At 29.8% G+C, this 23,084-nt stretch overlaps 1 protein-coding gene across 1 annotated transcript in view; it reads right to left on the bottom strand.

Annotated features, from left to right (window-relative positions):
* Window positions 1–23,084, bottom strand: part of LOC145260641 (glycogen [starch] synthase-like) — a 141,435-nt gene that overhangs the window by 79,488 nt on the left and 38,863 nt on the right. Inside the window, exons 4-10 of the mRNA XM_080118968.1 lie at window positions 20,838–21,032; window positions 19,644–19,788; window positions 17,624–17,741; window positions 14,741–14,861; window positions 11,151–11,317; window positions 8,780–8,858; window positions 4,154–4,267 (exon numbers count right to left, since the gene is read on the bottom strand). Of these exons, the coding sequence (XP_079975094.1) occupies window positions 4,154–4,267; window positions 8,780–8,858; window positions 11,151–11,317; window positions 14,741–14,861; window positions 17,624–17,741; window positions 19,644–19,788; window positions 20,838–21,032 (939 nt within the window). The remainder of the gene's footprint in view (window positions 1–4,153; window positions 4,268–8,779; window positions 8,859–11,150; window positions 11,318–14,740; window positions 14,862–17,623; window positions 17,742–19,643; window positions 19,789–20,837; window positions 21,033–23,084) is intronic.

Raw genomic sequence — 23,084 nt, 5'->3', positions numbered from 1 at the left:
TAATAGTCTGTTATCGTTTATTTTTAAACATAGATAGAAAGAAATTAAGAATTGTTGATAGTGGTTGTAGCTAGACAAGTTTTTGTTGTGAACGTTTTACGGAAGGGTTAGAGACCACAGATTGAAGCTCAGAGCATCTAATATGAAAATAACAATAGAACAAAGACTTGTAACATCTCTTCTGTGAGAAAGAGGAAGTAAGGAGGAGAAAAGCGCATCACCCACTAGATTATGAAGTCAATTTTGCACTTTATCAAGGCAGGAAAGAATGCTCAGAGTCACACCTCTCCAGATGTGGCAACCATACTCTAAAATATATTCGGCTCTTATACAGGTAGATGATTGTCTGAAAGTGAGATCCCTTTAAAGTGCTTAATGATCTGACCATTTTTCCAGCAACCTTGGCAACAGATTTGATGCAAGTCTTCCATTTCAGGTCAGGAATGAAAGTCAAGCACAGAAGCTTGTCAAAACAGGGTGCTTTCTCAAGACAAGAGCCATTCATATAAATTGGAGCCAAGTGTGGATCAGAACATTGGTGGTGAAAAGAAAACTTGGTTTTGGATGCATTAAAAGTAATCAGCCATCTTTTTCTTCATTGTATGACATGCTCAAGGTCGGAGGAGAGAGTATTAGAAAGATTTTGGTTTTTGCTGGTCTCTGAAATATTGCCATAGATGATAGTGTCATCTGTGTATATGTCGATGAATGATCTTAGAATGTGATTTAAGAGATCATTGATGAAAATCAGGAAGAGAGTTGGGCTAAGAATGAATCTGAAGTATATCAGCTTTGATATTATGAGCTTCAGACTTCTGTCCATCCACAACTACTTTTATAAAGCTATCAAAAGGCTTGATGGTCGAGAAAAGTCTCTTAAGCTTTAAATAGAGTTGTTCACACTCCTTTCTAGCTGAATATAAAACGGAGCCCTTTTCTTGGCTCCTGCAAAATGTTTAAAAGCAATGATGTAAAAATAACCTTTAAATAAAATTTAACATTTTACCTTTACTGTAACAACTGAACTAGTTGAATAAAAGTGTAAAAATCAATGTACTTGAGGAAAAATTAGTGTAAAAAAAAAAAAAAAAAAAAAAAAAAAAAAAAAAAAAAATCGACGTACTTGAGCAAAAGAGGGTGTAAAAAAAAATACTTGAGCAAAAAAGGGTGTAAAAAAAAATACTGGAGTAAACAAGGGTGTAAAAAAAAAAAATCAATATACTTGAGTAAAAAAGGGTGTAAAAAAAAAATCAACATACTTGAGCAAAAAAGGGTGTAAAAAAAAAATCAACATACTTGAGCAAAAAAGGGTGTAAAAAAAAAATCAACATACTTGAGCAAAAAAGGGTGTAAAAAAACATACTTGAGCAAAAAAGGGTGTAAAAAAAAAACATACTTGAGCAAAAAAGGGTGTAAAAAAAAATCAACATACTTGAGCAAAAAAAATGTGTAAAAAAAATCAACATACTTGAGCAAAAAAAATGTGTAAAAAAAATCAACATACTTGAGCAAAAAAAATGTGTAAAAAAAATCAACATACTTGAGCAAAAAAAATCAACATACTTGAGCAAAAAAAATGTGTAAAAAAAATCAACATACTTGAGCAAAAAAAATGTAAAAAAAATCAACATACTTGAGAAAAAAAAAAATGTGTAAAAAAAATCAACATACTTGAGCAAAAAAAATGTGTAAAAAAAAATCAACATACTTGAGCAAAAAAGGTGTAAAAAAAAAAACATACTTGAGCAAAAAAAATGTGTAAAAAAAAATCAACATACTTGAGCAAAAAAAATGTGTAAAAAAAATCAACATACTTGAGCAAAAAAAGGTGTAAAAAAATCAACATACTTGAGCAAAAAAGGGCGTAAAAAAAAAAATCAACATACTTGAGCAAAAAAAATGTGTAAAAAAAAATCAACATACTTTAGCAAAAAAATGTGTAAAAAAAAATCAACATACTTGAGCAAAAAAAATGTGTAAAAAAAATCAACATACTTGAGCAAAAAAGGGTGTAAAAAAAAATCAACATACTTGAGCAAAAAAGGGCGTAAAAAAAAAAATCAACATACTTGAGCAAAAAAGGGTGTAAAAAAAAAAAAAAAAAAAAATCAACATACTTGAGCAAAAAAGGGTGTAAAAAAAAAAATCAACATACTTGAGCAAAAAAGGGTGTAAAAAAAAATAACATACTTGAGCAAAAAAGGGTGTAAAAAAAAAATCAACATACTTTAGCAAAAAAATGTGTAAAAAAAATCAACATACTTGAGCAAAAAAAATGTGTAAAAAAAATCAACATACTTGAGCAAAAAAGGGTGTAAAAAAAAATCAACATACTTGAGCAAAAAAGGGCGTAAAAAAAAATCAACATACTTGAGCAAAAAAGGGTGTAAAAAAAAAAAAAAAAATCAACATACTTGAGCAAAAAAGGGTGTAAAAAAAAAATCAACATACTTGAGCAAAAAAGGGTGTAAAAAAAAATCAACATACTTGAGCAAAAAAGGGTGTAAAAAAAAATCAACATACTTTAGCAAAAAAATGTGTAAAAAAAATCAACATACTTGAGCAAAAAAAATGTGTAAAAAAAATCAACATACTTGAGCAAAAAAAATGTGTAAAAAAAAATCAACATACTTGAGCAAAAAAAATGTGTAAAAAAAAAATCAACATACTTGAGCAAAAAAATGTGTAAAAAAAAAATCAACATACTTGAGCAAAAAAGGGTGTAAAAAAAAAATCAACATACTTGAGCAAAAAAGGGCGTAAAAAAAAAAAAATCAACATACTTGAGCAAAAAAGGGTGTAAAAAAAAACCCAACATACTTGAGCAAAAAAGGGTGTAAAAAAAAATCAACATACTTGAGCAAAAAAGGGTGTAAAAAAAATCAACATACTTGAGCAAAAAAGGGTGTAAAAAAAATCAACATACTTGAGCAAAAAAGGGTGTAAAAAAAATCAACATACTTGAGCAAAAAAGGGTGTAAAAAAAAATCAACATACTTGAGCAAAAAAGGGTGTAAAAAAAATCAACATACTTGAGCAAAAAAAATGTGTAAAAAAAATCAACATACTTGAGCAAAAAAGGGTGTAAAAAAAAAATCAACATACTTTAGCAAAAAAGGGTGTAAAAAAAATCAACATACTTGAGCAAAAAAGGGTGTAAAAAAAAAAATCAACATACTTGAGCAAAAAAGGGTGTAAAAAAAATCAACATACTTGAGCAAAAAAAATGTGTAAAAAAAATCAACATACTTGAGCAAAAAAAATGTGTAAAAAAAATCAACATACTTGAGCAAAAAAGGGTGTAAAAAAAAATCAACATACTTGAGCAAAAAAGGGTGTAAAAAAAAAATCAACATACTTGAGCAAAAAAGGGCGTAAAAAAAAAAATCAACATACTTGAGCAAAAAAGGGTGTAAAAAAAAATCAACATACTTGAGCAAAAAAGGGTGTAAAAAAAAACCCAACATACTTGAGCAAAAAAGGGTGTAAAAAAAATCAACATACTTGAGCAAAAAAGGGTGTAAAAAAAATCAACATACTTGAGCAAAAAAGGGTGTAAAAAAAATCAACATACTTGAGCAAAAAAGGGTGTAAAAAAAAATCAACATACTTTAGCAAAAAAGGGTGTAAAAAAAATCAACATACTTGAGCAAAAAAAATGTGTAAAAAAAATCAACATACTTGAGCAAAAAAGGGTGTAAAAAAAAAAATCAACATACTTTAGCAAAAAAGGGTGTAAAAAAAAATCAACATACTTGAGCAAAAAAGGGTGTAAAAAAAAAATCAACATACTTGAGCAAAAAAGGGTGTAAAAAAAATCAACATACTTGAGCAAAAAAAATGTGTAAAAAAAATCAACATACTTGAGCAAAAAAGGGTGTAAAAAAAAATCAACATACTTTAGCAAAAAAGGGTGTAAAAAAAAATCAACATACTTGAGCAAAAAAGGGTGTAAAAAAAAAAAATCAACATACTTGAGCAAAAAAGGGTATACGAATACTAGTTTGAATAAGAATTATGGAAAAATTAACAATATAAAAAAATTATATATTTAAATAAAAAGGTTGTAAAATTTAAAATAAGAAAATTATATAATAATTTAAAAAAAGTGTACCAATTGACTAATTTGAATAAGAAAGATGTAATACGCTACCTTTACTCTGTCATCTTTATGATTAAACAATTTACAGCGACGAATGGCATTTAAAACCTGATCTGCTCCATCATCAACAACGTTGTGAGTGCAAATCGGAGGAAGCTCACGGCGCTGAATGAAACAGATGAAATAATATGTTAAATAAAATAGTACAATTTGTTGGTCAACATTAAAAGGGGAAAAAAAATTTCTTTTGTGGTATTAGATATATATTTGACACAATTTATCAATTTTCAAACACTGGTAATGATATACAATAATATATAATAATAATGGTTTCCGTTCTGCTAGATCTACAGCAGATGTGCTTACAGTTATATCTCATAGGATTAGCAAATCTCTTGACGGAGGCCACATTTCTAGGGCAATTGCTCTTGACATATCTAAGGCCTTTGATAGGGTATGGCATAAAAGTTTACTTCATAAGATCTCTAGCTATGGTATAACTGAAAATGTCTTCTCAATTATTAAATCATTTATTTCTGATAGGTTCATAAGAGTAGTAGTTGAGGGGCAAAAATCAGAAGCTCACAGTATTAATGCCGGTGTCCCTCAGGGGTCCATCCTGGGCCCAACTCTTCCTGATCTACATTAATTATCTTCCAAATCACATCCTTACATCATTCGTAGACATTTTTGCTGACGACACTACCATTTATGGTACCACATCTAAGACAGTAAACGACCAAGTTCTCTTCAATTCTCTCTCCTCTGATCTTGAGCACGTAGTACAATGGGGAAAGGAGTGGCTGGTTACTTTTAATGCATCTAAAACCAAGCTTCTCTTTTTACATCATCAACATTCTGATCAACATCTGGCATCAATTGAAATGAATGGTTCTCGTCTTCAGGAGGCCTCAAGTTTTGACAAGCTTCTGGGCTTGACCTTTACTCCTGATCTTAAATGGAACACGTACATCAAATCTGTTGCCAAGGCCGCTGGAAAAATGGTGGGATCTTTCTATCGATCCTGTAAATATCTCACTGCTGATGCTATTCTCTATCTATATAAGAGCCAGGTACGTCCAAGGATGGAATATTGTTGCCACATCTGGGCAGGAGCTGCTAGAAAGGACTTGCCCTGCCTTGATAGAGTTCAAAATAGACTTCGTAGCCTCGTAGGAGATGTCCTTTTCTCTTCCTTGCAACCTCTATCTCACAGAAGAGATGTTGCGAGTTTGTCTCTGATGTATCGTTATTTTCATGGAAAGTGTTCAACTGAGCTTCAATCTATGGTCCCCCCCTCGTCAAACTTTCACAAGAAACACTCGTCTAGCTGTACACACTATCAATAATTCCCCCCACTCTTTATCTGTGCCTAAACCTAAACGTAGATTCCATGAACAAAGCTTCTTTCTTAGAACTGCACGCCTGTGGAATTGTCTTCCGTTTTCCTGCTTTCCGGCTGACTACAATATGGTTGTGTTCAAGTCTAACGTAAATAAGTTCTTGATGAGCCGTTCTATATAAGTTATCAAATTTACCAAATTTTCATTACTAATGATTACTATATTGTCCAATGTCTACTGTACACTCTTTAACCCTTATCCTTGAGTGGCCTCTTGGCCTTGATAAGTGGTGATGCCTATGTAAAAAAAAAAAAAAAAAAAAAAAAAAACAATAGATATACAAAGAATTGATTTTCCATTTATTAAATTCTAAATTAGTAAAGAATATCAGATAAATTACAAATTCTTTTTCAAATAATTTAGATTAGCAGGATCCGTGGAAATTCCATGTAACAAGAAATATATTTAATCAACAAATATGCTCCGATAAAGTTTATATTTTTCAGGATAATGCAAAAGATTTGATTTTGGACAGAAAAACCAATAAAATGCAGCAAATATGAGTTTATTAATATTATATGAAAATAATATCCAGTGTATTTTAAACATAGAACTGATCCAAATGAGATAACTTAATAAATACTTGGAAAGTAATATTGTGCTACATAGTTCAATACAAATAATAAAATTACATTGTAAGAGACAACTTTTAATTTTGTGTTACATTAGGAGAAAAAAGATTTTGGACTCAATTTTTAGGCAATTTAAAACCTTTTCCAAAAACTCACATGAAGTAAGTGTTCAGGGTTAATTTTGGTTATTTTATTTTATGGCATATCAACTTTTTTCATAGAATCATTTAATGTCGAATACAATAATTTTGGAAAAAGATTTTTATGCTTCAACTTCTTTATATCATTAAATATTTAATCACAATGTTTGGTTTACTTTTTTTTATTATAGGAAATTTTTTAATTTTATTTTGTAGACCATAATTGAGTCTTATAAAGGGAAAAGAAAAAAAATCAACAACATTATTGCTTGATGCAATTTAAGTCAGATAGCCAGTATCTTCACACAGTCTGATCTGGGAGCACCAGGTCTTCAGGGTTGAGTTTTTGTTCATAAGTGAAAATGATAGAAGTTTTTAGTGGTATTAAGTAGATTTAAATAAAGCTGTATATTGTGGGAACATGATGAGAATTAGCAGCAGTTCTCAACCTTCAATATTCATCTGTCTTTAATTATATGGAGTCAGAATCTACATACTTCCAACGTTGTTCATTTATTTCATGTATGCTTTGTTGTGACCTCTATCGCATCCTTTCCCACCCCTAATCCTTTTTATAAATACCGAGGCCATAATATTACACAATTTATCTATGTTCAACATATACATCTTCAAAGAATTGATATATTGATTTACCACTGATCAATTTCCAAGAGAGAATATCAGATAAATCAGATTCTTTTTCAAATAATTTAAATTTAAAATAAGTAGTTCAAATCAACTTCTGAAATAAAACAATCTAACTATTAATTTATTTGTCCGTACGTCCGGTGTCACCAAAAAAAAAAAAAAAAAAAAAAAAAAAAAAAATCATTGCAAATATTAATTAATAAGAAACTAATTACCTCCCTTTATCAGTTAAAAATCATTAAAACCATTTCCTCTCCAAAAATTTTCCAAAAAAAAAAAAACAAAAAAAAAACATGGTGGCTTGTTTACGGTTTCAAGTTGGCGATTTTATTTAATTAAGAAAAGTCATGTTTAGAGGAGACTAGGTTTTTTTTTTTATCATAGTTTCGTTTTTTTAAAAAAAAAGAAACTATGATAAAAATTTTTTTTTTTGATGTGCAAGTGATAAACATTTGTTCCTTTATAATTTATATAAAAATTTATTCATAAAAAAAACGTATTCATTGAAAAAAAAAAAAATCAAATTTTTCTTAATCAATTCTTTTTAGCTTTAAAAAGGCTAAAAAAAAATTTGTTAAAAAGTTCTTTTAAATTTGTCCTTATTTGTTTTATTTATTTTTATTCATTTTATTTATGTGTTTTCAATGTTTTTTAACTCTCATGGAATTTCCACAGGTTTTGCTAGTTTTTTTTTTATTTTCTCTTTTAAATTCATTAAATAAGTTAATACAAAGGCTTCACATACAAAATTTTTTATACAAAGTTTCTGGCCACAGTTATGGTCTTTGGTGTGGTTTCAAGTAAGGGCCACATCATGCCACCTCACATCTTTGAAGTCAGCTTAAAAGTCAACACCAAAGTGTACCTGGATGTGCTTAAGAGTGTGGTGATCCACTGGTGCAATCATGTGGCCGCTGGCAGACCCTGGGCGTGGCAACTGGATTCAGTGCCAGCCGACAAGTCCAAAGAGACCTAGGCTTGGCTTCAGGAGTGCTACGACTTTGTATCCTTCTCTTACTGGCTCTCTCCTCCCTCGACTCAAGTCTGCAGGACTACTTCATTGGATCATACATTGAGAACATCACCAACATGACCTCCCCAACACCAAAGCCAGCCGAGTATTCGCCAAGCTCCCATCGGTGCTTGTAGAAAAAGGCATGCTCCCAGTTCTGGACCTGTATCGAGGCAGTGATTGAGGCTGGAGACAGCGACATTGAATAGATGTCAACTCTACTACATAATCAAGTTATCTGAATTATTATTTTCAATAAAAGCTTTAAAATTAAGCTGTAGTGTTTTTTCTTTAGGATGACAAATTTATCGCTCTATCCTGTAGTTATGAGGACAGTTTATGGCTCTAGATTCTAAAAAGGTAAAGTCCAGAATAGTTAACAGTCAAGGACTCGTAAACAAAGAATAAAAACAGCAAAAATTTATATCAAATGCAGTAGAATTAAATTCTCGACCGACCTGTATACTTCTAACGTGTAGAAACTGATTGCAAATTTTTTTTCATTTCAGAATTTTATTTCCATGTTTATATCGATAAGACATAAAAAATATAATATGGTAGCCAAAACTATTGCTTAATTTTGTTCAACTTAAGCAATTAAGTGTGACTTTATGAGGTTTAGTTACCACACAAACTTAGAGTTTATTGTAGGGTAAGTAATTTTTTTTTTTTTACTATCTTTATATCATGAATTTAACCGCATGATTTTGGCCACCATTTTGGCTTATCGACACACAAACATCAAAATAAAATTCTTAAATAAAAACAAAAAATCTTAGCTTCCACACATTTAAAATATACAGTTTTTTCTTTTTACTTTTTTTTAACTAGGTTTCGACTGTTAACTATTCTGGTCTTTTACCAGCAAATGAATGAACAATGAAGAAAAAAGAAAATCTCACCTGTGCTGCATAAATGCATCTCTTTAATTTCACAAGATCCTCTTCCAATAAAATGTCGCTTCCTTTCGGAATATTGCCTCTACAAGGAAAACACAGAACAAATGAACTTTTGTTGACTTCAAGAAAAAAACAAACCTATAATATAAATCTCACCTGTCTGTTTGCATGTATGTATGTATGTGTGTCTACCTAAAACTTTTGACAGAGGCAACAGATTTTCACGAGATCAGTATCATTTTGAAGCTCAATCCTCCGGACGACAAATATTTAAAAATTGGCTAAAAACATTTATTCCTTCACCCTCAACTGGGCACTTTTCTATAAGGAGGGGGTCACTTTTTTCACCAATATTTTTGAAAGTCATCCTCTCTTTTCGATTGACTAGCCTTAATTTAAACCTTTGTCACTTCGCGGTACGGGTTCAAGCCTACCTGCTTACTACCACTTTTTTTTTTTTTTTGCTCAACACCCACCTCCAAACACCCAGGCAATGCCAGGCACCCAGACTAGTCTTAAATAAAAGGCATACAGAACTGGTAGAACTGCGTATGAAAAATACTAACAGAATGTTTTCAGTATTTCTAACAGTTTGTAGCCAATCACCATCAACGGTTCTGGAGGTTTCGACACCAAGCAGCATTCTCAATTTGAGTGGCATCTCTGTGGAACCAGCTACCCGATGAGGTTGTAAACTAGCCCACACTACAGGGATTCAAGGTGGTCTTGGACAGATGCTGACCAGTTTTCCCCCTGTATAGTTTCTCTTTATACATAGCCTCCTAAATTCTCACTGACCTTTTCCCCTTGTAAATGGCAATCGCTTGTGTGTTTATTCTTTGCTAATTAAATGCATGGAAATAAACAAATGAAATTAAATGAATGAAATAAACAAATGAAATTAAATGAATGAAATTAAACGAATGAAAATAAACGAATGAAAATAAACGAATTAAAATAAACGAATTAAAATAAACGAATTAAAATAAACGAATTAAAATAAACGAATTAAAATAAACGAATGAAAATAAACGAATGAAAATAAACAAATGAAAATAAACAAATGAAAATAAACAAATGAAAATAAACGAATGAAAATAAACGAATGAAAATAAACGAATGAAAATAAACGAATGAAAATAAATGAATGAAAATAAACGAATGAAAATAAACGAATGAAAATAAATGAATGAAAATAAATGAATGAAAATAAACGAATGAAATTAAATGAATGAAAATAAATGAATGAAAATAAACGAATGAAAATAAACGAATGAAAATAAACGAATGAAAATAAATGAATGAAAATAAACGAATGAAAATAAATGAATGAAAATAAACGAATGAAAATAAATGAATGAAAATAAATGAATGAAAATAAACATATAAAAATAAATGAATGAATATTCGGTTTAACATTATTATGGCATCTGTTGGATGGCTCTTGGAAATTCAGTTACAAAGTAACCTTTCTCTCAAATATTCCTCCTATGTTTTCCTTGGTCTTCCCTTGCCAACTGACCTTACTACCTCAACTGTTCTACATATAATCCAAGAGCTCTCATCCATTCTATCATCACTTTTTTTTCTATTTTTACTGATGAGTTAATACTTATCAAGGCCAAAAGCCATCATCAGTTTATTATCAGCATCATCATCGGTTTAGCATCTATTTTACATGCTGGCATGTGTTGGACAGCTCTTACAAAATGACTTCCAAGCTAATCTATCTCTGACCAGGTCTTTATTTATCCTTAAATATCTCAAATCTGTATCTATCACTTCCTTCCATGTTTTTTGTTGGCATTCCTCTGTCAACTGACCTTGCTACCTCAACTGTTCTACATTTACTCAATGCAAAGGAACTTTTAAAAATATGAGCTATCCGTGCATTCAATACACAGGCTATGATCATCTCACTCATTGTGTCGGTACAACGTCGTCGATTGATTCAGTCAGCAATAAAAATTCGGACCAAGTAAAGATTAGTTTTTTAGATTAGATTAAACATTTTAACTTTTTAATTATTATAACAATTTAAACCTTTTTTAATTAAATAGACTCTTAACTTAAAAATAAAGTTCAAACAAATATACTTTAAATAAATAAAACGGACGTCACTTTTAATTCAACGATGACAGAATTCTATTTATGACATCTTATTAGATTTTAGAACAATTAATTTTAACATGGTTAAAATTAATTGTTATGCATCGGTGACTTCAAATAATCAACAATTATTTTCTTTTGCATTTTATATTTTGTGATTGGATAATCACATTTTTTTTACTGAATGTGAAAGGTGATAATGTAGGTACAAACGAAAGAAGAAGTGGATAATTATAAAGATTGTGTAGAGAAGAAAGATATTTACCGCATACATGTTTCTAAAAGACGTTCTCCAATTTGACTCACGATATGGTTGGTTGTGTCTTGCAACTGTTTTGAAATGGCCTGACCCCGGAGGGAGTCAACGTTGTAATTGTTGGTTCGTGTTGGGAAAATGAGGAAAGCTACAACTGTCATTTCGCTGCCATTTTGCTGGGAACAGAAAATGGAATAGTAACAAAAATATCTGAGATTTCTCATTCATCAAATATATCGCGATTAATTAACTATATGCAGGCTAGATAAAACAAAATAATTAACGTTTTTGAAAAACACAAACAGATTTATCAATATTGGAATCGTCAGATGACCATATTCTATACACTATAAAAAAAAAAAGAAAAAAAAAAAGATAGATTTCATCAAAATAGATTGATTAATTTTGAAGCAGTTTTTATAAAAAAAAAAACATTTTTTTTTTTTAAATATTGGTGATTAAGATATCATATTTAATCATATTTTACAACCAGACATTTTTGAAAGTCATCAATATTGTTTTTTTTTTCTTTGAAGAAAAAAAAAATATTGAGGACTCAAAAATGTCCAGTTGTAAAATACGCTTAAATATGATATTTTAATTTGTCCAGATTTCAAATATATTATTATACAGTCATGATTTCAAAAGTAAAAAAAAAAAAAAAAAAAAAAAAAAAAAAAAAAAAAAGAAGAATCAAAACCGAAAGCAAAACTAACATTCAAAGCTGGTGACGTTACCACTGTACCAACGTGACACGCATATGAACTGATTAAAAATAAACTAAGACGAATGTACAAAATGTATAACGATTTTTTCCAATTTTGACTTCTTTTTTTGACCCCTTAAAAACCATTTTAACCGGCTAAAGACTCATAAAAGAACGGTCCATAAAAAATCCAATCATTTGAGGCCTTTAGCACTGCTCTGCAACTTTTAGTTTCGGAGGAGATACAGTTTGAAAATATGGAGACAGACAGACAGACATAGTGCTTTATATATATATAAGATTTGTATCATGAAATCATTTCGCAACATTTGCATTTGAATCTGTCAGACACTGCAATGCTATCATAAGAGAAGAACGTGTGCCTCAGTGATGGGGTTAAGATAAATGGAAAAGAGACATACGGTCATGATATAATTATAGAAGCGGTATTTACTTCTTTCCCATCACAGAAAGATGAGGATTTGGCACAAGACCTGGAAGTAGAGGGAAATCAAGCCAATGCCCCTAAAAAAGGATCACTCTAACCTTTTAAAAATTACCTGGGTAGCCCCATTGATATTTTCTGACCAGGATGCCTCAGCCAGTAAACAATAAACTTACTCCATCCGAAAGTGGGGAGGCAAGTCTTGAGATGCTGGACCTCCTAGAACGAATGCCTTAACCCGACAGATACAAGGCCACCAAAATGCCCCAGTTTCCACCGAGAATGTATCCTCAATTGGTATACAGCAGTTCAAAGTCTACCAGCAACTATGGCTAAAGATAGATTATCTGAAAATACTTCTTTCAAATTCTTTGGCTTAACGTTCACAGTGAACATGAGTTGGAACAGTGGACAGCTGTTTTGTACAGGTTTTGCAGTCAAAGAGGAAAAGATCCTTCCTGTGTTGACATGAAAAAAATTATGTGCTGGGGTGGTAAAAGGTTTAATTTTTATGGAGCAATTCTGGTTTCTTATTGGTTGATAGCATAATGTGAATTAATTTGATTTGTCAGTTCCTAACAGCAGCATTTATAAATAGAATCTCCCAACTTTGAGGGATCAAACCCCCATTAGGAGTCAAAATTATTGCAATAAGCTGTTTAAGATATTATTTGGGCCATTCTTTTGAAGAGAGATTTTCAAATTGTTTACAAGACAACATTTCTGTGCAATTTAATTGTTTCTTATCAGATGTTCTTTTTATTAATACTGGATTTGTTTATGTGTTTGTACAAATTAGTTTCTTATTTGGGGAAAAATATATTTTGAAAAATATTGTTTTTTCTTCATTTTTCCAAAATATTTTTTTTTCATTTTTCAAAACTATATTTTCAAATAATTTTTTTTTCATTTTTCAAAACTATATTTTCAAATAATTTTTTTTTCATTTTTCAAAACTATATTTTCAAATAATTTTTTTTTCATTTTTCAAAAATATATTTTCAAATCATTTTTTTTCATTTTTCAAAAATATATTTTCAAATAATTTTTTTTCATTACTTTGTAATATTTGCTATGTATATGTAGATATTTTTTTTTGCAATTATATTAATAATGGAATTATGCGACCTGTAGGCCCAAATTCTAGTATATCTATATAATATCCTCCATGTTTCTTCCTTAGTTAGTCTGTACGTTACGTTTAAAAAAAATAAAAAAGTCTAAATACAAATTTTAAAGGCCAAATTCATAAAATTTGGATTAAAAAAGGCCAATCTAGCAATTCTGGACAAAAATATGAGAGTGACCTCTCTTTGATATAGCCTCATTTTCGAACATCATAATAATATATGTTGTAATGGTGTAAGAAAGAACTTGTAATTTTGACATACACAGATTCTTCAAAGAAAGAAGTCTACGAAATGTTATATAAAAAAAGGAAACATTTGAAAGAAACAGGGCAAAGAAAAAAAAAACCATTGTCTGTCAAGAGGTACTGAACTGAAGTAAATTAAAGATTGTTTCTTACAATATAATTTTATTATTTGTATTGAACTATGTAGCACAGTATTACTTTCTAAGCATTTATTATTACTTATTAATTCATCTTATTTGGCTCAATTCTATATTTAAAATACAAATGGACTCTTTTCATAAAAATGTTAACTCATATTGTACAAATTAGTTTCTATAACAAGCCCTATAATTTGGGAAAAGGCTAAATTTCCAACTAATTTTTAAAATATTTTGTTACTTTTAATATTTACTATGTATATGTAGATATTTTTTTGCATTTTATTTATACTAGAATTATGGGAACTATGCGCCAAAATTCTAATATACATTAACTTTATTAATGCATGTTTTATTGTTAGTTCTTGATTGCAATGGTTACCCCGAGATTAGTCTTCTCCTCCCAAGCAGATGTATGCAGATTAGTCTATTTAGATGATACGAATTGCAAGTGTAAATGTTATTTTTACAATGTGATTTTATTATTCGTATTGAACTATGTAGCACAATATTACTTTTGGGGTATTTATTAGTTCTTATTAATTTCTAATTTTGGGTCAATTCTATATTTAAAATACAAATGGACACTTTTCAAAAAAATTTAAATACACTCATATTTTCTACGTGTTTTTTTCTGACCCCACAAAACTAATTTTTTGCGTTATCCAGAAAAACATCAACTTTATCAAAACATAGTTGTTGATTAAATATATTTCTCATATGGAATTTCAATGGGCCCGGTTAGTATAAAATATTGCATTTAGTTAATATATTAGTTTTTGATTGCAATGAGCATCCCAAGGTTAGTCTTGTCCCCCTAAGCGAGTCAGTTTTTTGTGGACGATAAGAAATAAACGTGAATGAAATCAAAAGAAATGAAGTGTGAGTTTCCTGTATCTTTACAACAACAATGGAAGAACAAGAAATTAGGTTTACCTTGAGATGGTAGTTCAGTCGAGCCAAAGACTCGATGAACAGGTCGGCACCTTTGTTTGAAAACTCGTAACGCCCGGCAATAAACAAGTAGAGAGTCTTCTCCAAATCAAAGTCATAATGGCTGTTAAAAATAAAATTAGACATTTTTTTTTTCTTCAATGCTTTTTTTAAAAAATAGAACCAAATCAACAGAAGTACAAGACATTTTTTAGATGAGGATTGATAATTTGGATCATTCGGACTACTGATCTCATCGTGGTTGTAATTTTCACGGCATTTTGACCGATGTAATCTCTGACCTTCTTGAGGTGTATCCTTCTGAACTTGGGAATTTTTATACCAAACTTGGGAACACAAATAATTTATATTTTTAAAAAGTTAATTTTTTTAATGGAAACTGCTTCAGACAAGACATAAAGCCACTTGATATAATGAGCTAAAAAAAAGAAAAAAAAATGTTTTATTGCTAATCTTTGATTGCAATGGACATCTTGTCCCCCCTAAGCAGATGTTTTGTGGATGATACGAAATGCAACTGTTAATGTAATCTCTGACCTTCTTTGGGTGCATCTTTCTGAACTTGGGAATTTTTATGCCAAACTTGGGAACTTGGACAAAATTTCAACCAAAATCATTCATATTTTTTTTTTAATTAATTTTTCTTTTAATGAAAATAGCCCCAAACAAAACAAAGCTACTTCATGTAGTGAGCTAAAAAAAAAAATAAAATAAAAAAATAAATAAATAAAATAAAATAAAATAAAGACTTAAAGAGGTTAAAGAAACTAGCCAATGATTTAATCCACTGGGGTAGATTATTCTCATTCCATCAGCCAAGGTCAGGTAGAAGTGTTAATTTATGCTTATTATCATTTATTATTATTTATTATATTATTATCATTATTTTTATTATTTTATTATCATTATTTTTATTATATTATTTATTATTATCATTATTATTATTATTATCATTATTTTTATTATATTATTTATTTTTATATTTATTATTATCATTTATTATTTTTATTATTTTATTATCATTATTTTTATATTATTTATTATTATTATTATTATCATTGATTATTATTATCATCATCATTTTTTATTTTATCATTATTCTTATATTATTTATTATTATCATTATTATTATAATTTATCATTATTATTATCATTTTTTATTTTTATTATCATTATTTTTATTATATTATTTATTATTATATTTATTATCATTTATTATTATATTTATTATTTATTATTATTATTATTATCATTATCATTATATTTATTATTATTTATTATATTATTTATCAGCTTCAAAGCATATTAGATGCTTTGAGTCCTACTACTGCACGTTTATCGTTGCTTGTTCATGGAGTTCAAAGGTTAGCCATTTGGGTCATCGACTTGGCCGAATGGCTTCTCTCCACTTGATTTGATGAATTGCAAATGCTTCTGTTAACCTACAGTGTTTCAGGTCTTGCTTGATGCAATCATTCCACCTCTTCCTAGGTCAACGTCTTGGACAGGCTCATTGGAGGTGGCTAAACCATCTCAGTCTATTCCAACATAGGGTCTCATCTACTGAAGTCAAGCCTGGATCTCAGCTCATCGAGAACCTTTATATCAGCAAGCTTTGAGGAGCATATTCATCATATAATTGCATGATCGCTGCGGGTTAGTCTGGGAATGTAACAGGCCAAGTCTCACTGGCAATACAAGAGAATGTCAGACAACCATTTTTCAGAAAGAGAAAAATTTAATTTGGGGGAGCCAAGAAAAAGTGTCAGTGTTGGAAATTTTGTCAGTTATTATCGTGTTATTTGAAAAAAAAAGTTCCTTCTCAAGTTTAGACCATCATTGTAACCTTATTACTAGGGCTGTAACAACAGAATATTCTTTTCATTGTTTTGTCTTTTGAGCATATATCTCTTAATATCTTATATGCTTTTATGTGGAATGATGTGGTTCTCGGTTGATTAACTGTGTCTTACTGTGTCGGATATATACTCGAGAGTCAGAAGAATGAAAAGAATATGCTGTTGTCACGACCCTACTCATCACGCCTAGAGGAATTTTAGATGCATCTTTTTTTCTTACATTAGAAAAAAATTATAATTCTTTAGTAACAAATAATAAAACTCTCCATTCAGACAAGATTAGGTTTGAAGATTCCAAAATTCATACTAGAATTGTCCACATAGATGCATGGCATAACGGTTAAAAGCATTGGTTAACAATCAGTTCTAAATGACAGTCTTCAAGAGGTTGAAGGTTCAATTCTTACTACAAGTGATAATAACTAAGAGTAAACATAAATTAACATTTCTACTTTGTCATGGCTGACAGAATGAGAACAATCTATCCTTTTGGATTAAATAAAGGGTTCAGTCTATCCAGGTTCCATAAAGATTTCAAAGTTTGACTAGAAGGTTCCTAAGTTCAAAAAGATGTACCTGAAAAAGATCAAAGGTTACATCAGTTGAAACGTGAATATAACAGGATGAGAATAGCAGCTCAAATCATACAAAACTTACGAAATGTTAGCATTTTTGGGAAATTTTTTTTTCTAGAAAATTTTTACAAATTTTTAAAAATTTAACAATTCTTAGAAAACATATTCTTTCCTTTTCATGACAAGATCAAAAGAAATCCATTCAGATTGGAATGGATTTCCAAAAAATGCTAACATTTCGTAAGTTTTGTACGATTTCAATTGCTATTCTCATCTTGTTATATTATTTATTGTTAAAAATGGTCAAATATAATAATCATCATCATACAATTGAAGATCATCTCTAATTCCTTTCATACAAAAGCACAAACAAAAGAAAAAAAACAAAAAAAAAACAAAACAAAAAAAAAAGAGTCAAATTCGTTTTTTACCCATAAAAATGGCCGCGAATGAAGTCGTTAATTTTTGCTTTATATCGTGCGTGAAGATTTTGAAATTCATGGATGGCACTGAATTTTTTCACATTCAATCCGTTCGGTGTGATAAGATCTGCAAATAAAGAATACAAAATATTTCTAAACATTTGTACGAAAAGCGAAATGTCATGATACACCAGAAACAGAATTTACTATTCTGTTTTCAATTTACTATTCTGTCAATATTCCACTATTCTTACTGAATAGTTGAATATTGACAGAATAATTTTTACAGAATAACAGAACATTAAGAATATATAAAAAGTGAAATGTGATATTTAGAATGGAATGTTTAGAATAGCAAAAAATTAAGAATATTGGAATATTAAGTATAATTTAATATTAGGAAAAATAGAATATTAGGAAAAGTGGAATATTAGGAATAATGGAATATTAGGAATAATGGAATATTAGGAATAATGGAATATTAGGAATAATGGAATATTAGGAATAATGGAATATTAGGAATAATGGAATATTAGGAATAATGGAATATTAGGAATAATGGAATATTAAGAATAAGAAGAGTGGGATAGCATTATATATCACTCCAATTTTTGACAGCAATAAATTTACCTGACCAAATTTTGACAGATTGAAAAGAATAAAACCAAGTTCGATTACTGCACAATAACATTATTGGCCATTTCAGGCCAAACCTTTTCTAGGAAGTGTAGTACAATTGTACAATGTTTAATTTTTAAAAGTTATAAATCATTTTATTATAATTAGTAAATGACAGCAAAATAATCCTTGATAGCCATTTTGATTTTAACAAGCTTGATGGAGATGGTTTTGTTTTATGGCATATCAACCCTTTTTGGGTTATTCAATATTGAATACGGTAATATTGGTAAGAGTATACCTGCTTCAAGTTGTTTATGTCTTCAAATATTTATTGATAGAGTTTGGTTGTTTTGTTTTATGGCATATCAACCTTTAAAATATTTACTCATGAGGTTTGGTTTGATGAATTTTGACAGGAGAGAAAGCGAGCAAACTCAAAATACTTGACTTCTGTATTTTTGTTTCTTACTTGCTTTCATTCTTGTTATATACTTAGTTCCTGTTGAGATTCAAGATGGCTACTGTGATACTATAAAGTGGACCCGAGTCACTAAGTGCTGAGAGAGTGGTCGTGGCAATAGACAAAGGAATAGGAAGTGTCTTACAATAAACAAAGAGATGGAAAGTAGCAAACAATGAATCTGTAGGTATTTTTAAATCAAGCTTTTTAGATTTGACAATGACAATAGAAACCTACCGAACAGATAAAACAGGAAAGGGCAACTTCCGGTAGTCAGGATGAGGGGGGGGGGACTTCAGATACCGACACAGAAAAGACTTGACAACTAGATGCCGTTTGCGGCAGATGAGAACTGATAGCGACAATGGTTGGACAGTTTTTAGAGTTGACGGTGAAACAGAGATAGAGACAAATTTCAACTGACAGACGAATGTAACATCAATAGAACGGGGAGAAGACACACACACAAGTCCAACCGTCAAATATATGTGAAATGTTGGTGTCTGTGTTTTTCGTGTTTGTTTTACTCGATTCTTTTACTTTGTGGACTCGTGCGTGTTCCCATCGATAGTTGCCAGCAAGAAAATGACGATCTGGCCATAAGAAGAATAGTTGGAATGAAAAATCCACGACACATGATGTTGGGAGTCAGCGATCTGTGGAGGGGCCATGCATGTGTGGACACACTACCAAAGATTCCTTTACTGTCAATTATTACGGTAAAATAAAAATAATTTATAAATAATTTTACTTACTAAATTTTTCTAACACTAATAGGCCTATATCAATTATTCAGCTAAGATGATGTCAAACGGTGGCCACCGTTAACCTATCTGACGTCAAAACAAGGTCATTTGGCAGGAGTAAAGAGCCTCCCCTTGAAACAGATTTGCTTTCTTATCTTGTATAATCAAACAACAGCCATCTTCTTTCATCTTTGATACGTACCTGGTTTCCGACTAAGAAGATGCTCACTCTCAAGGCCCGTGATTTCCGATACTGTTGAAAAGACATCCGCGCAATGCACAGCCGATCTTTCCATGCAATAACGATGGTAGATTTGACGATCTCCAGCTTCTTTATCCACATTGAACTGACAGGAAAATAATAAAAACATTTATAGGAAACAATGTATGGGGAACAATTAATAGGAAACAATGTAAACAAAAAGTATTCATAGGGAGCCATTTATAAAAAAATCATCTACAAAGAATAATTTACCATAGATAATTTATAGGGAACAATTTATAATATGATTTATAGGGGACAATTTATCATATGTAATTTACGTGGAACAATTAATTATGATTGTAGAGAACAAGCTGTTATGAATTATAGGGAACAAGTTAAAAATATATATATTTATAAAAATAAAATATTTATAAAAACAAGAAAATATTTTTAAAAAATATATATTTATAAAAGAAAATATTTATAAAAAGAAAATATTTATAAAAAGAAAATATTTATAAAAAGAAAATATTTATAAAAAGAAAATATTTATAAAAAGAAAATATTTATAAAAAGAAAATATTTATAAAAAGAAAATATTTATAAAAAGAAAATATTTATAAAAAGAAAATATTTATAAAAAGAAAATATTTATAAAAAGAAAATATTTATAAAAAGAAAATATTTATAAAAAGAAAATATTTATAAAAAGAAAATATTTATAAAAAGAAAATATTTATAAAAAGAAAATATTTATAAAAAGAAAATATTTAATAAAAGAAAATATTTAAAAAAAGAAAATATTTAAAAAAGAAAATATTTAAAAAAGAAAATATTTAAAAAAGAAAATATTTAAAAAAGAAAATATTTAAAAAAATATTTATAAAAATAAAATATTCATAAAAATAATAAAATATTTATAAAAACAAGAAAATATTTATAAAAACAAGAAAATATTTATAAAAATAAGAAAATATTTAAAAAAAAATATATATTTATAAAAATAAAATATTTATAAAAACAAAAAATATGCAAACAATTTTTGTGATATCTCAATACAAGTAAATTTTTAAAAGAAAAAAAATGAAAACGTTTTAAAATGTTAAGTCTTTAAATAAATTATTTTTAGAATTCAATAAAAGAGTTTACACAAAATCTGTTTTTTTTTTTTGTTTCTATTAATAAACTTACATTTTGTAAATTGTTATAGAAATCTGTCTTGGCTGCACAGAGGTAACGCCCCAACAGCGTGGCATGGGTGGTAAAAATGGTGGAGCAATCAACTTGGCGGGTGTGAGCAAAAACCAAGCCGACGCCAGCCAGCCATTCGTGGAAGTGTGAAATTACAATTGGAGGACAAGGAATATTTGGAAGAGCTTTTCGAAACTGAAAAAATAAAAAAATAGATATGTAAAAAGGTAGAAAAAAAAATGTTAATTTCCAGTTTTACTGGCAAAAACAAATACATAGAATGAGAAACTCAAACAACATAAATACAAAAATATTGTAAAAATAGGCAGAGATCGTCATTGTTTGATGGCTGCACAGACTAGCATATTGCATTTGACTTAGAACATCGGCTCGTATTTCTAACTAAAATAACATTATCAGATCAGCGTCCAGATATCGTCATTTGGTTCATTAATTTGAAAAAAAGTTTTTGTCGTTGAATTAACGGTTCCATTTGAGGAAAATTCGGACTAAGCACACCAGCTGAAAAGATATGAGAATCTACAAGAAAAATGTATCAGAAATGACTGGAAAACCATTATATTTATTATCAAAGTCAGATGCCGAGGTTTTATTGCGAACTCAATCTCCAGGTTCTTGAATAATGTTGCCTTTCTCCGTCAAAAAAATACACAATAAAACTACAAGACAAGGCTCTATCTGCATCATTGTGGATATGGCAATCCCACAGATTGACAACAATCTAACAAAGTCTGGTGGTATCGTTAGATACTGCTAGGGCGTTCTGAGCTAGTGATAATGATGCCCATAAACCATGCCTGAACTCAGAGTCATCCTCTGATTAAGGCTTTGTTGGAAGCAATGTTGCTATACAAGCAACACTTATTGTATTAAAAAATTTTTGAGTGAAACAAAGTAAACCTTATTAACTAAAAAAATTTTAAAACAATAAAATAGTTGATGATTAATTCAAGACCAGAGTAATGTCACTTGAATATTAGCATTTAGGATGATGAAACTAATGTCGGTTAAGATCAATGTTTGAAATCAACTGAATAATCTCGGTTCAAGATTAAAGAGTGCTTCAAGCAAAACCTCCCCATATAAGAGCAGTACTCCATCTTAGAATGATTCTGGCTCTTCTACAGGCAGAGGATTGCATCAGAAATCGGGGACTTTCTGGAGCAGTAGAATGATCCAAGAATTTTTCCAGCAACTTTAGCAACAGATAGGATGCAAGTCTTTCATTTCAGGCTTGTGATTAAAGTGAGCCCTGAAAGCTCATCAAAAAAAGGGGCAGGGAGTCATTCATTTTAACTGGGGAGAAGTGAAGATCCGAGCGTTGGTGGTAAATGATTATAGAAGAGATTTGGAAATGATAATATCGTGGAAATCAGAAAAGAAATGAGCCCGTTGAGTATGTAATAATAACAAGGATCCTCAAACATTTTTTAATTAAGTTTAATAAAACTAAAGTGTGCTTGGCCAGGATTCCCTCACCCCCTATAATGTTAGCCTCAGTCACAAAGTAGACAAAAAATAAGAAATAACTTCAACCCCCCCCCCCCCGTTGTAACAACAAAATTTATTTCCTCATTCTTCCGCCATGTGACTTCGTATGGCTGTGACATCTCTAACGTGCTCTCAAACGCCACCCCCACATCTCCTATGTGCTCTCAAATGTTATCCACATCTCTAACGTGCTTTCAAACGCCACCCCCACATCTTTAACGTACTCTCTAGTGTTCTCCTTTTCCATTGTCTTTTTCTTTATCGGTGCCGTCATTTCACATTCCTTTGGATACACGTGTCCACGCTGTTACATCCTCAAGAAAAAACAAAGAATAAATCAAAATCATTATGATGTACGTACTTGTGACTAAAAGAAAACATCACGCACTAAAAAATCATGTAAATTGATTAAGTAGTTTTATTTTTAAAAAAAGAAAATCAAATTTTATGGCTAAGTGACAATTTACAATCACATGACACCATTCTGAAATTCATCACTCTCCCTTAATGGATTTACAGAAACAGTTTAAAAATCAGCCTTGTGCATCATCGTAATGCCTACGAATGCCCATTAATCGTTTAAAAAAATGACCTCATTTATAAAAATAAAACTACTTTATCAATTCAAGTTATTTTTTTTTTCTTCCAGTCATGGATACATATGTGAAAGATTTTTTTTTTTTTTTTGGTAGAAAAGGAGTTGTGGACAAACACTAACTAACGTTAATTAATAGT

This window comes from Euprymna scolopes, chromosome 36 (genome assembly GCF_053919585.1).
Source record: "Euprymna scolopes isolate OS-2025 chromosome 36, ASM5391958v1, whole genome shotgun sequence".
Classification (NCBI taxonomy): domain Eukaryota; kingdom Metazoa; phylum Mollusca; class Cephalopoda; order Sepiida; family Sepiolidae; genus Euprymna; species Euprymna scolopes.
The sequence above is the reverse complement of the archived record's forward strand: the minus strand, read 5'-3'. Positions and strand labels throughout refer to the sequence as shown.